Source organism: Jaculus jaculus, chromosome 7 (genome assembly GCF_020740685.1).
Source record: "Jaculus jaculus isolate mJacJac1 chromosome 7, mJacJac1.mat.Y.cur, whole genome shotgun sequence".
Lineage (NCBI taxonomy): Eukaryota > Metazoa > Chordata > Mammalia > Rodentia > Dipodidae > Jaculus > Jaculus jaculus.
The window spans coordinates 70,116,875-70,130,600 of NC_059108.1; the positions used below are offsets into that span (position 1 = coordinate 70,116,875).

At 45.4% G+C, this 13,726-nt stretch overlaps 1 protein-coding gene across 1 annotated transcript; it reads left to right on the plus strand.

Annotated features, from left to right (window-relative positions):
• The first annotated feature begins 9,099 nt into the window (after window positions 1-9,099).
• On the plus strand, window positions 9,100-13,326 carry Il25 (interleukin 25). Its single transcript, XM_045155558.1, has 3 exons — window positions 9,100-9,108; window positions 9,285-9,529; window positions 13,071-13,326. The coding sequence occupies exons 1-3, from the start codon at window positions 9,100-9,102 to the stop codon at window positions 13,324-13,326; spliced, it is 510 nt and encodes a 169-aa protein (XP_045011493.1).
• Window positions 13,327-13,726: the final 400 nt, after the last annotated feature.

Genomic DNA, 13,726 nt, shown 5'->3' on the forward strand with positions numbered 1-13,726 from the left:
AGGAATAGGTGTGCCAGGACCTCTAGCCATTGCAAATGAACTCCAGACACATGAGCTACCGTGTGCATCTGGCTTACATGGGTAGTAGGAAATTGAGCCTGGATCCTTAGGCAGGCAAATGTCTTAACTGCTAAGCCATCTCTACAGTCTTCTCTCTCTGTCTCTTTTAAAAAATATTTTATTTATTTATTTGAGAGATAGAGAGACAGATAAAGAGAGAGAATGGGTGCCCCAGGGCCTTTAGCAAATGAACTCCAGATGCATGCGCCCCCTTGTGCATCTGGCTTAGGTGGGTCCTGGGGAATTGAACCAGGGTCTTTAGGCTTCACAGGCAAATACCTTAACCACTAAGCCATTTCACCAGCCCCCTCTCTCTTTTTAAAAAAATATTTTATTCATTTATTTGAGAGAGAAAATGTGAATAGGCATGCCAGGGTCTCTAGCCATTGCAAATGAAGCCCAGATGCATGCACCACCTTGTACATCTGGCTTATGTGGGTATTGAGGAATCGAACCTGCATCCTTAGGCTTCATAGGCAAGTGCCTCAACCACTAAGCCATCTCTCCAGCCCATATCTTTCTCTTTTTTATCTAGTCCAGTACCTCAGCCCATGGAGTGGTGCAGCCCATAGTTAACTTAAGATAATCCCTCACAGGCATGCCCAGAGGCTAATTTCCTTGGTGCTTCTAGGTCTTGTTAAGTTGATGACCAATATAAACTGTCACACATCTTGTCAACTTGACACCTAAACATATCACTTTTTAAGTCACAACCTTTCGTGCATTGCCCCCATAGGTTCATGGTCATCTCATCATGCAAAGTACATTCAGTTTAACTTCAAAAGTCTCTTCGTAGTCTTCAGCAGTTTCAACATTTTATATATTTTTTTTCCAATTTTTTTTATTAACAACTTCCGTGATTATAAAAAATACCCCATGGTGATGCCCTTCCTCCCCCACTTTCCACTTTGAAACTTCATTCTCCATCAACATCCCCCCTCCCCATCTCAATCAGTCTCTCTTTTATTTTGATGTCATGATCTTTTCCTCCTATTATGATGGTCTTGTGTAGGTATTATCAGGCCCTGTCAGCACTTTATATTTTTATCTATTTATTTATTTAAGAGAGAGAGAGAGAGAATTGGCATGCCATAGCTTCCAGCTGCTGCAATTGTACTCCAGATGCCTGTGCCACCTTGTGCATCTGACTTATGTGGGTCCTGGAGAAACAAACACGGCTTTGCAGGCAAGTGCCTTAACCACTAGGCAATCTCTTCTGCCCCCAACACTGCTTATAAGTGTAAATGCAGACTCTTTCCTGATACTAAGTAAACAACTGTGAGTTCCTATAACATCAAAAAGCAAGTTACATAGTTCCAATATGGAATGTCAAAAGAAAGCATTCCTGGGTTGGAGAGAACGCTCAGAAGTTAAGGCTCTTGCCTGCAAAGCCTAAGGACCTGAGTTGACTCCCCAGTACCCATGTAAAGCCAGATGCACAAGGTGGCACATGTGTCTGGATTTTATTCGCAGTGGCTAGAGGCCCTGGCACACCCATTTTTTTCTGTCTCTGTGTCTCTCTCATAGTTAAATGATTTTTTAAAAAAGAAAGCATCCCCAGTCCAAAAGGGAATAATGAGGATATGGTAAGGACCAAAGCAAGGCAGCAGGGTTAACTCCAAATTGTACTTCTCCATGTCTAGCATCTGGGACTTAAGATTGAATCATCTGGGTTCCAGAGGATTTGGATAGCCCCGTCTCCCAGGATCTCCTGCAAGTAACACTCCTAGCCTCTTTCCTAGAGAAGCCCACACTGAGTGTGTGGCTTTCTTAAGCAGACATCCTATGGCTTTGGCACCTCCAATATCCTGAGGTCTCCATTGCAACTTATAGTTCACCTTCATAGTTCCACACAGGGGCCTTTAATAGCCTCCCTGCAGGGAATTTGGCCCTACCACATATTGCTTGGCCTGAGTAGATCTTTGGAACCATAGTAAGTAGAAGCCTCCCATGTCACATCTTTCATGCCTCCAAACCTTTTCCGCATGGATGATGCTGCCAAATTCTGCTGCCAGCTTGGGATGAGGCAGAGGCATTATATGGCTTGTCCTCTGCAGTTCCAGCCATTCTAAATGCTTAGTGTATCGTAGGTGCTTGACAACTGCTTGGTAAGTAGTTGAGTGAACCCAGACAGCTGTGACTATAGGACTAAGCTGAATAAGCCTTGGTGAGACACCATGGTTGGGCTCAAGGCAGTGGATCATTGGGCTCTTTGTCTGCTAATTTTGAATCTCCACTGTGTCTTAGACTGAGTTCTCCTTGAAGGCAGGCTGCAGGCTCATGGGCCTAATCTCTTTATAGTTAAAGGTTATATTAACAATAATTAGGTCAGGGGAAGAGATTGAGTAAAGGAAAGGTGGAGGGAGGGCTAATCAAAATCTAAGAGGATGTAAATAAATCATATGGAAACCTACTTTTTTTGGACAATGGAATGCTCAGGAGCCATAGATTTTTAGTAGAAAGTTTTCAGTGCCAGGGATGGGATGCCTTCCAGTGAGTTGTTGGCCAGGGAGGTCCCTGATGCCCCAAAAGCATTACAAGCCATTGCCAAGGCCCTTGGTTTCCTACCAGGAATAGATGGTAAGACCCTATTGCTGAAGACTACATACTTGGGCTGCAAGGCTACTGAGAAACCCTACTAGAGCTGAAGCTGAAAACCTCTTCTATATAGACTAGCAGAAGCAGTTCAATGGGAGACAGAGAAATCACCAATGAAGATACTCCACAGTGGACACTGCAAGCCTTAAACTTGGTCAGCCAGTCCAAATGAGCCAACAGGTATAATAGTGGCATGTCTGTTATGGGGGAAACCAACTGCCCTCTAATTTGACTGGAGGCCTTCTCCATGGGGCAGGGTAATACATACCTGATACTGAAAATCTACAACGAGGTAGTCATGAGCTCTAGGGGGTGTAATATCTACTACTGTCTGGCTAAATGTATATTTTATACTCACCAAACTGCCCAGAAACTACTTCTCTTAATGTTCATATCCATATGTTAATGCTACTCTCACTTTTGGTTAGAGAACCTTCTCTTTTCAGATGGCAGTGACCTTGGGATGACTCGGAAGGCATCATGGTGCTGAGAAGAAGTGAGGAGGAGTGCTCAGCACTGCATTATCTCTATCACACCTTCCATGCCTCAGGGTCCATTGTGTGGTGGAAAGAATGTAAGAGCCAAAGGAAGGGTAGGACTCCTTACAACGTGCTCCTCCAGACACAGAATGGTCTGGATATCCATGACCTCACAGTGCCTGATACCACCTACACAAGACCATCATAATAGGAGGGAAAGATAATGACATCAAAATAAAAGAGAGACTGATTGAGAGAGGAAGGTGATATGGTGGAGAGTGGAGTTTCAAAGGGGAGGGAGGGAATTACCCTGGGATATTGTTTACAATCATGGACATTGTCAATAAAAATACATTAATTAAAAAATAATTAGCAGCTAGTACCATTATCACTTCCAAGTCAGGACATGAGACTAATGTTCTGGAGGGCCTCCATCTTTGTCAGGAGACTGTTTCAGTTGCTGCATCATAGGACGTAGGGTGGTGGCCCAAGTCTGAGGGCAGCTTCTATTTACCTGCAGGTGTATGTGTATTTCAACACTTCAGAAGCTACTGAGCCAGTCTCACATAAGGTGAGCTTCTGTAGACCTTGCTCAGTTCTGTAGATGCTGCACTGTTTTAGAACACAAAGTCTAGAGCAACTAATATGTTTGGCACCTTTGTGGCCACCCAAGTCAATGTCCCCTTTTCCCCAGAGACACATATACTATACCACATACACTACTACCAGTGAGGATTGAAGAACAGAAAAAGCACTTAAGGTGATCAATGGGGCTGGAGAGATGGCTTAGTGGTTAAGTGCTTGCCCGTGAAGCCTAAGGACCCTGGTTTGAGTCTCGATTCCCCAGGACCCACGTTAGCCAGATGCACAAGGTGGTGCATGCATCTGGAGTTTGTTTGCAGTGGCCGGAGGCCCTGGCATGCCAGTTCTCTCTCTCTGCCTCTTTTTTTCTCTGTCATTCTCAAAAAAAAAAAAAAAAAAAAAAGACTAGATAAAGAGTTGGGCCAAACATCAAGATGGAAGATGAGGACTTCTTTCTGAAAAGGGGCAGGACAGTTGTATTCTAATTCACTGCAAACCCTAAGAGCCTTTCCAGACCAAGGATGGGAAGTATAGTCCATCACATTTTCCTTGCTTTTTCCTGGGAGGTGGTAACTTCTTTTCTTAGGGGCATGGGAGTAGGAATCCCAGCCCTGTTTGGCTGCCAGGTTAGTCCAGGAAGGTAGGGACATGTTGGGAGGGTAGCACTGATGTCAGGTTCTGGAACTGCCTCCAGCAGTCTCCCCATTGCCACCCCCATATCCCCACACCCCCAAGGATTCCCTGGAAGCTGCAGTGACTCAGGGATTCCAAAACTAGTCACCCCAGGAGGAAACCCTCTGGAAAATGTTTCTCATAGCAGGGAGTCACCCTAAAGAGTCGCACAAAGCTGCAACAGAGATAAGGCTAGAGGCTGAGCAAGCAGGGTGGGGTGGGGGCATTGTGGCTCCCAGCATAGGCTCTTGGTCATCAAGGTATGGGTAAAAGCCAACCCTGGGGGAGCCTGTCTGATTCGAGGCACCCTCCATATACCTTCCAGGGATTACCTCTGGCCTGAGGCATTAAGGCAGGGAAATTTTCCAAATCCTTTGTGTAAAGAGCCACATCTTGCTCACCCAGTCCAATTCCTTTCTGCAGTATCAGCAATTGAAACGAGAAGCTGAGGTCACTTTTAGTCTCTAAGAGTACCCCTTCCTACACAGGGCAAGATCAGGAGATTTGGGTCAAGATTAGATTCCAGTTCTGCTCCCTTGGCTCTGTGGTTATAACTGGGGTAGACCCAAAGGAAGACTGCTTTTCTGAAACAGGACTGTCTTTTAAGAGCCTGTTCTGGGTTTAGTGTTGCTTAGGAACACCAGAAGCCACCTGAGGCCATGTGCCAGACAAAGGCTGGGGAACAGGAAGCTTGAAGAATGGATCACAGCCAATAAGGCTGAATGCCAACTTGGGCAGGAATGCCCTGTGGCCTTGGGCAGATACAAGTAAGACATGTCCAACCCAAGCCCAGGTGAACACATTTGCTGTGGGGGCTCCCCTTCATCTGCAGCCAACTGAGGATTGGCATAGCTTTATGCCAGAAGCTTAGAGTTAGAGTTGTTGAGGGCTGGAATGGAAAATTAGCTCAGCCTGTTGCTTGGCCACAAGGCCTTGGATAGATCACTAAATTTCATTTGGGTCTTAGTTTTTTCATCTGTTATGTAGGTTAATAGTTTTCATCTTATAGAGTTATTGTCAGGATAGAAGACAATGCATGTCTGGGGTTTAGCCCCATGTTTGGCCCATGTAAGTACACATGAGCAAGATTAGAAGCATAAAAAAGGAAGAACATGCCTGGGGACATGTGGGGCAAGGGTAGGCATGGACATAGGGTGATGATATTCCTGGCTTCATTGTTCTTTGTAAGTGCCCTAGCCCCATTGCCCGAGACTCACCAAAGCAGATTCTTCTGACTTTCCAGAATGTTCTCTGGTATCACACCTCTCCTTTGAAGCTGTTTTGTCCTACCACATTTGAAATGGCCCCCTCACTTCTATGGCTTTAGTTATTTCTGGTTCCCTTTGTTTATTTCCCGATTCCTTGGTTACTTCGGGAGTATTTTCTGAGGGAAAGCACATGCAAATCAGTAAGCTTTATTCTCGAGACAATGTCTGTGTATGAGTGTGTTGGGTGGGGCAGTTGGTCCATTTGCAATCAAAGAAGAGAAAGGCCTAGAGGGAAGGGGCACTGGCTGGCACTCCGCACAGTTCTTCCCAGCAGGCTGGACCATGGCTGGCCTGTGTCTTTGGGGTCAGCCTTTCTGGAGCACACATACTCCCTTCTGGTCAAATAGGGCCCCAGTGGAGAACTGAGGCTGAGTGGGCTTCCACAATAACCAGAGAATGACAACTATCTTTGCTGTGGGTGTTGTCCACAAGGCTCTGTGTGTAGGGATGAGACCTTCTGTTGGCTCTTATGTAAAATTTTTATTGTGTCCTCCTCTTCCTCACCACACTTTCTCATTTGTGCAATGGGGACAGTCACCCACTGTTTCTTCCATCAGATCTTTTTATTTTTTATTTATTTATTTGAGAGCAACAGACACAGAGAGAAAGAAGGAGAGAGAGAGCGAGAGAGAGAGAGAGAGAGAGCAGAGTGCCACGCCAGGGCCTCCAGCCACTGCAAACAAACTCCAGATGCATGTGTCCCCTTGTGCATCTGGCTAACTTGGGTCCTGGGGAATTGAGCCTCGAACCGGGGTCCTTAGGCTTCACAGGCAAGCGCTTAACTGCTAAGCCATCTCTCCATTCCTTCCATCAGATCTGGACTATCCAACCAACAAAACTCCTGTAGTCATATCCTTCCAGACCCATGGTGGGGTGAGGGCTACATCTTTATTTAAAAAAAAAACCATTTTGTTGACAACCTCCATACACATAGACAATGTGCCACGATCATAATCCCCTCTCATTACACTTCCCTTTTCCCCCTTAACCCCCTCCAATAAGTCCTTTTTTCTTCTTTCCAACTAGTCTCTCCTCTATTTTGATGACATTTTTTTTCCCACCAGCCACCATGAGGTCATGAATACCTGGTTACTTGGTGTCTGGAAGACAATATTGCAAAGCACTCCTCCCCTTCCTTTGGCACTTGAAGTCTTTCTGCCACCTCTTCTGCAATGGTCCCTGAGCCTTGGAGGGGTTAATAGAGATGCTTCACTTAGTACGGAACACTCCACACTGACTTCTTAGCACTTTGATGAGTTTTGAGTATTCTTAGTGGTCACCACCATCTGAAAAGAGAAGCTTCAATGAAAAGTGATAGTAGCATTAACATATGAGCATAAACATAAGTATTTAGAGGGAAGTTTGGTGAGAATAATAATCTATTTAGCCAGACAACAATAGAAGTTAACCTCCTAGTACTTATAGGCTTTTGATTGTGTTTTCAGTAGTAGACATGAATTCCTTCCTATGGAGTGGGCCTTAAGTCTAATCAGAGACATGCCACCATTGCATCAATTGATACATTTGGCTTGACTGCACATAAAACTTGCAGAGTCCAATGCTGGTTAAGATCATTGATGACTTTTCTTCCCCACCAGGAGGCACAGCTCTTTGTAGCATCCTGACAGCTAGTCAATAGGGAGGAGGCTTCCAGCTCAGTTATTACTTCATTTCTCAGTGACCTGCAGCTCAGGGATGTGAAGCTTTCAGCAACAGGGTCTGATGGACAACCAACAGCTTTGGCAATAGCTTGCCATGTTTTGGGGCATCAGGGTCCTCCTTGACCAACAACTCACTGGAAGTTATCCCACACCTGGTACTGAAGTTTTCTTGTAACAATCTATGGTTTCTGGGCACAACATTATCTATCCATCCCCACAGGATACTTTTGTCCAAGCACACGTTCTTTCTATTTTTTTCAATCTCTTTTGTTTTTTCAAGGTAGGGTCTTGCTCTAGCCCAGGCTGACCTGGAATAAACTTAGGCTGGTCTCAAACTCATAGTGATCTTTCTACCCTAGCCTCCCAAGTGCTGGGATTAAAGGTGTGTGCCACCATGGCTGGCATTCTCTCTCTCTCTCTTTTTTGAGGTAGGATCTCACTCTAGACTAGGCTGACCTGGAATTCACTATGTAGTCTCAGGGTGGCCTTGAAGTAACAGTGATCCTCCTACCTCTGCCTCCGAGTGCTGGGATTAAAGGCGTGCACCACCACACCCTCTTCCCTCTTCTCCTGCACGCCCCCACCCCATTCCACTTTGAGCATTTCACTCACAGCACTCACTTCCTCTACATACATACCCTTCACTTAAGCCTGCCCTCATGGCCTCCACTAGCTTCCTGGCCTCCACTACTGACTTTTAGTCCAATTCACATACAAGTCTAAACACATGAGCCACATATGAGAGAGAACATGGTGGCATTGGACTTTTTTATTTTATTTTATTAAAATTTTTTTTGTTTATTTTTATTTACTTTTTTGAGAGTGACAGAGAGAGAAAGAGGCAGTTAGAGAGAGAGAGAGAATGGGCGCGCCAGGGCATCCAGCCATAGCAAACGAACTCCAGACGTGTGCGCCCCCTTGTGGGTCTGGCTAACGTGGGGCCTGAGCAATTGAGCCTCGAACCAGGGTCCTTAGGCTTCACAGGCAAGCGCTTAACCGCTAAGTCATCTCTCCAGCCCAGCATTTGACTTTTTGAGCCTGGGTTAGCACCTATCTTTGTATAATCTTTTTCAGAGAGGGCTGCAACATAGCTCAGGGAGAAGTCAGGAAAAGTGTAGGGTCAGGAATGGGGATAAGTTATCAACTTGGAAACAGCAAGGGGAAGTTAAGAAGCAGAAATGAATTAGGGAGATGTTATAGATGATGAGCTCATAGGATTTGGGGTTATCAAAGATGAGAGGGGTCAGAGAATAAAGAGGATGGAGATCAAAAGAGATAGAGGAAGGGAAAATTTTCACTAAGTCAGATGATTAGGGACATCTGGAAAAAAGAGCAAGCGTGGAGGTCAGATGGGAGTGCCAGAAGTCCTGGAAATAATGCCTGTCTTGAGGTAGCAAACTGACCAGGGAGATTCCCATAATGTCAAGTTGTAAAGACACAGAATAGCTGAATGCTATTGCTACGACCCCCGCCTAGGAAAGAGCAAAGAGCAAAGTTTATCCAATCATCTGCCAGGCTGATAATGACAGTTGTCACAGCTTCCATGAGGGTTGCATTTTAAATAGCTTTTGAAAATGCTTGCAGGTTTTTTTGGTTGTTGTTTTTTTTTTTTTTTTTAATCTCGAGTCACTCCCTCCAAAAGATAGTGGAAATAAATTTGAATAAACAAAACAGGTTTGCTGAAAATAAAACCAGGACTCCTCAACTGCTCCAGCCAGCCTGCTTCCAGAAGGCCTGTCAGTCAGGGCAGTACCTGTGCCTGAGTGAGCAGCATCCGGCATGTACAAGGTGAGTGCCCTGACAGCTGGCAGGGGACCTGCTGAGAGGGAAAGGGCAGAGATGGAGCTGGGGGTGAGGACTGTCAAGTTCTCAGGTTTGAGGTCTCAGAGCAGCTAGAGGGAAGGTCCAGATGGGAGTATGGTCAAGACTGGGTGACAGAAGTACTCTTTGGTTTTTGCCTACAGGTGGTTGTCCTCTTGGCAATGATCTTGGGAACCCACACTCGCAGTTTGCGGCTCCAGAAGGATTGCAGCCACTGGCACAGCTGCTGCCCCAGCAAAGTACAGGACTCCCCTGAGGAGTGGCTGAAGTGGAACACCCCGCCTATGTCTTCCCCGGAGCCTGCTAGCCTTGCCCACCACCCAGAATCCTGCAGGGCCAGTGAAGACGGGCCCCTCAATAGCAGGGCCGTCTCCCCCTGGAGATATGAGTGAGTCTACTGTCTCTTTCCCAAATGTTTACATGTGTCCTCCAGGGGATGTGCAAGGGGCCAGGGGTGTTCCACCAGATTCTGCTGTACTATTATTTATTTATTTATTTTGGTTTTTCAAGGTAGGGTCTCACTCTAGCCCAATCTGACCTGGAATTCCCTATGGAGTCTCAAGCTGGCCTTGAACTCACAGCCATCCTCCTACCTCCTATCTCAGCCTCCCGAGTGCTGGCCTGGTTCTACTGTTTTCTTTTAATTGCAAAGAGGCCAGAAAATTTGGGAGTTACACAGGCTTGAATTTTAGTTTCAGCTCTGACTTGTTGGATAAAGTTTTCAGAGCTTAGTGTTTTTTTTTTTTTCCATTTAATCTGTAAAATGAGATTATATTCTATGGGCTACTGTACTGATCAAGTGAAATAATGTATGTAAAGTCTGCGTGCATGTTGATTCTCTCTGTTTCTTTTTATTTTGTCTCTACCATGACACATGGTTTTCTAACTAAAATATCAGGCTATAATACACGATGCAGATGCCAAGCATCACAATGCCAAAGGCTGTTACCCTGGGCTATGAATGGGCTCCAAGTATACTAGGAGAGTGAAACCCTCAACTCTTAGGGGCAGGTGGGCTAGATCCCATGGCTTGTGATCTTTAATCAAAATTGTGGTTATCTCAGTCTTTTGCACAGTATGTCACATAATATTATAATTCTCTATTTGTGCTATGATGTGAAAAATATTAGAAAGTCCCGAAATAGGGACAAAGAAACAAAATATTGGGCTAGAGAGATGGCTCAGTAGTTAAAATCACTTGCTTACATAACCTCATGGTAAAGCCTGCATGCACAAAGAGGTGCCATGTGTCTGGAGTTCATTTGCAGTTGCAGGAGGCCCTGGCACACCCATAGTCACTCTGTCTCCATCTGTCTCTTTCTCTCTTTCATAAACAAATAATAACTATTTTTTTGGGGGGGTTGAGGTAGGGTTTCACTCTAGTCTAGGCTGACCTGGAATTCCCTATGTAGTCTCAGGGTGGCCTCAAACTCATGGTGATCCTCCTACCTCTGCCTCTTGAGTGCTGGGATTAAAGGTGTGCAGCGTGCACCATGTCTGGTGATAAATAATAAATGTATATTTTTAAAAGAAACAAAATGGGAATTCTAGGTCAGCCTGGGCTAGAGTGAGACCCCACCTTGAAAAATTTTAAAAAAAGAGAAAGAAAGAAAAATAAAATATTTAAAATTAGGGTCCTAGGCACCCCAAATGTATTTCTTCTGTCTTATATCTTCGCCATGCCCCATGTGTCTGGTCTGCTAGACCTTGCCTTTAGGGATGGGTGGGGTTAAGTAGTGTAGGGAGCTGGTCAGCTTAAGCTAAGATTAGGCCCAAGGTCTGAGGTCTAATTAGGTCTAAGCAGCTGGCTGGGTCTTGAGGCACATCTGTTGGTGTGGGGGCCTCTTAGGCAGGCTGGGTGGCAGGTAGCTGACTCAGCTGGGACCATACCATTCATTGAGAGGCTGTGACCCCTTGATAACCACTTAACAGACCTTATCCAAAGTGTGTTTTATGCAACACTCATCCCACAAGCTGCTCCTTCAAAAGGAAAATAAGGGGCCGGGGCTGGGGGGCAGGTGTGTTGGCACACGCCTTTAATCCCGGCACTCAGGAGGCAGAGATAGAGGATTGCTATGAGTATGAGGCCACCCTGAGACTACATAGTGAATTCCAGGTCGGCCTGGGCTAGAGCAAGACCCTACCTCAAAAAAACAAAAACAAAGATCAAAAAAAGGGAGGGGGAGGGGCTGGAGAGATGGCTCAGCAGTTAAAGGTGCTTGTTTGCAGACCCTGAGGCCCAGGTTCAATTCCCCAGTACCCACATAAAGCCAGATGCACAAAGTAACACATGTGTCTGGACTTCGGAGTGGCAAGAGGCCCTGGTGTACCTATTCTCTCTATTCTCTTTGAAAATAAATGACTTTTTTTTTAAAGGGATGATGTGAATTAAATTAAGAACTATATCTGACAGAGGATTAATATCTGGGACATACAAAGAATTCAAAAAAAAAAAAGATAAATAATAACAAAAAAAAAAATTAAGAACTCTACCCCTTGGAGGTTCATGGTCCTCTGCATATTAAAGTCTGCAAGAAGTCTGCAGAAAAGAAACTATGAAACTTAGTGTTTCCCAAATTCATTTGACTTCAGAACATCTTTTGCAGGATGTTTATTAGGAAACACACTTTGGGAAATGCTACAGTAACTGGATCCAAACTTGCCAGAGCTTAGCTTTTTATTTTATTTATTTGAGAGAGAAAAGGGGGGGGGGGAGAGAGAGAGAGCGAGCGAGCATGAGAATAGGTGCACCAGGGCCTCCAACCACTGCAAAGGAATTCCAGATACATGTGCCTGCTTGTGCATCTGGCTTCTGTGGGCCTGGAGAATTAAACTGGATCCTTTGGCTTTGTAGGCAAACGCCTTAACCTCTAAGCCGTCTCTCCAGCCCTCCAGAGCTTATCTTTATGGGAAATGGTCTAGTGGAGCTTCCTGATAAGCTATTGGATTACACACCTTTGGAATATCTACTTTTCAGTGGCTTTTAAATCTTTTATTTTTTCCTCCATAAAATCCTTTCTGAATAGGTAAAGAAATCGTCTCATGTACCCTTTACTGAGTTTATATAATACATTCTTGAGCAATGTCTGGAAAGACATGCAGGAAAGAGCTCCCTCTGGGGTGTGAGACTGGTGGAGAGCTGTTGTCTGTCTTCATATTTGAACGTGGCTGGCAGAACAATTTTTTTTTTTTTTTTGAGATAGTGGCCCATACAGTAGTCCAGGTTGATCTAAAATCACTATGAGTTTGAGGCCACCTAGGCTGCACTTCAACTCAAAGCAGTCGTCTTGCCTCAGCCTCCCACACTGAGATTTCCGACATGTGCCATCATACCTGACTAAAAATAGTTTTCAGGGCTGGAGAGATGGCTTTGCGGTTAAGGTGCTTGCCTGCCAAGCCTAAGAACCTAGGTTCAAGTCCCTGGTACCTATGTAAGTCAGTTGCACAAGGTGGTACATACATTTGGGGTTCATTTGCAGTGGCTAGAGGCCCTAGCATGCTCATTCCCTCTATCTGCCCTTTCTCTCTCTTAAATAAATAAATAAATATAGCTTTCAGCTTTACAGTAATAGTAATTAAAAATCCCCAAAATGTAATAATTGCCCTAAGAAAATTCATGTATATCAGATAGAAGCAGAGCTGCTCTGGTGTGGGCTAACAGGAGGCTATTCGCCTTCCCCTGCTTCCAGAAAAAGTTACCATGGCTACTGCCTGGTGCCCAGGTTGTTGAAAAGCCACTCTTTCACCCCTACCCTCATTCAGAGATAAGAGGGGCAGCATTCAAAGTTACACAGCATTGGGTGCCAGTACAAAGACAAGAAGCAGAGTTTCCAACTATACCATTTCCTTCCTTCAGTTTCCTTTCCATCTCACCTGCCCGCCCTGCTGTCCCCTTGCCTCCTCAAGCCTGATCAGTTCCATCCCCACAGGTTGGACAGGGACCTGAATCGGGTGCCCCAGGACCTGTACCATGCACGCTGCCTGTGTCCACACTGCGTCAGCCTACAGACAGGCTCCCACATGGACCCCCTGGGCAACTCAGAGCTACTCTACCACAACCAGACGGTCTACTACCGGAGGCCATGCCATGGCGAGAAGGGTTCCTACCAAGGCTATTGCTTGGAGCGCAGGCTCTACCGGGTCTCCTTGGCCTGTGTGTGTGTGCGGCCCCGTGTGATGGCTTAGTCACATCATGTCTGCTGCTGGCCCCAGGCTGGTCCCTTGTTGGGAGAATATTGCTGGTGTACAATCACATTGTCACTGTGAGCCAAGGTACCTGACTGCGCGGCTTCTTAAAATTCCACCTGGAACAGCAGTATCCTGGGACACTAGCACTTTGAGAAAGGAACCGCTTTAGCTTGTGGCTGCTGGAAACTGATGTCCTGACATCTCCCATCAAAAAAGTCTTCAAAGCTCTGCCCATTTCTACAAGCGGTACTCCTGGCTCCTCCTTTCCTTCTAGCCACCCTAATCCATCCTGCACAGGCACTTTCTCCATATTTCTCCCTTTGCCCCTCATTTCATTTGTTTGTTTGTTCATTCATTTACCAAACACTTGGTGAATGTCTATTTTGCACTACTTTTG

Bases quoted from the DNA above. Each gene is read 5' to 3' on its own strand.
- Il25 (XM_045155558.1), top strand. The intron at 9,530-13,070 runs GTGAGTCTACTG...CCATCCCCACAG, and splicing joins GTCTCCCCCTGGAGATATGA to GTTGGACAGGGACCTGAATC.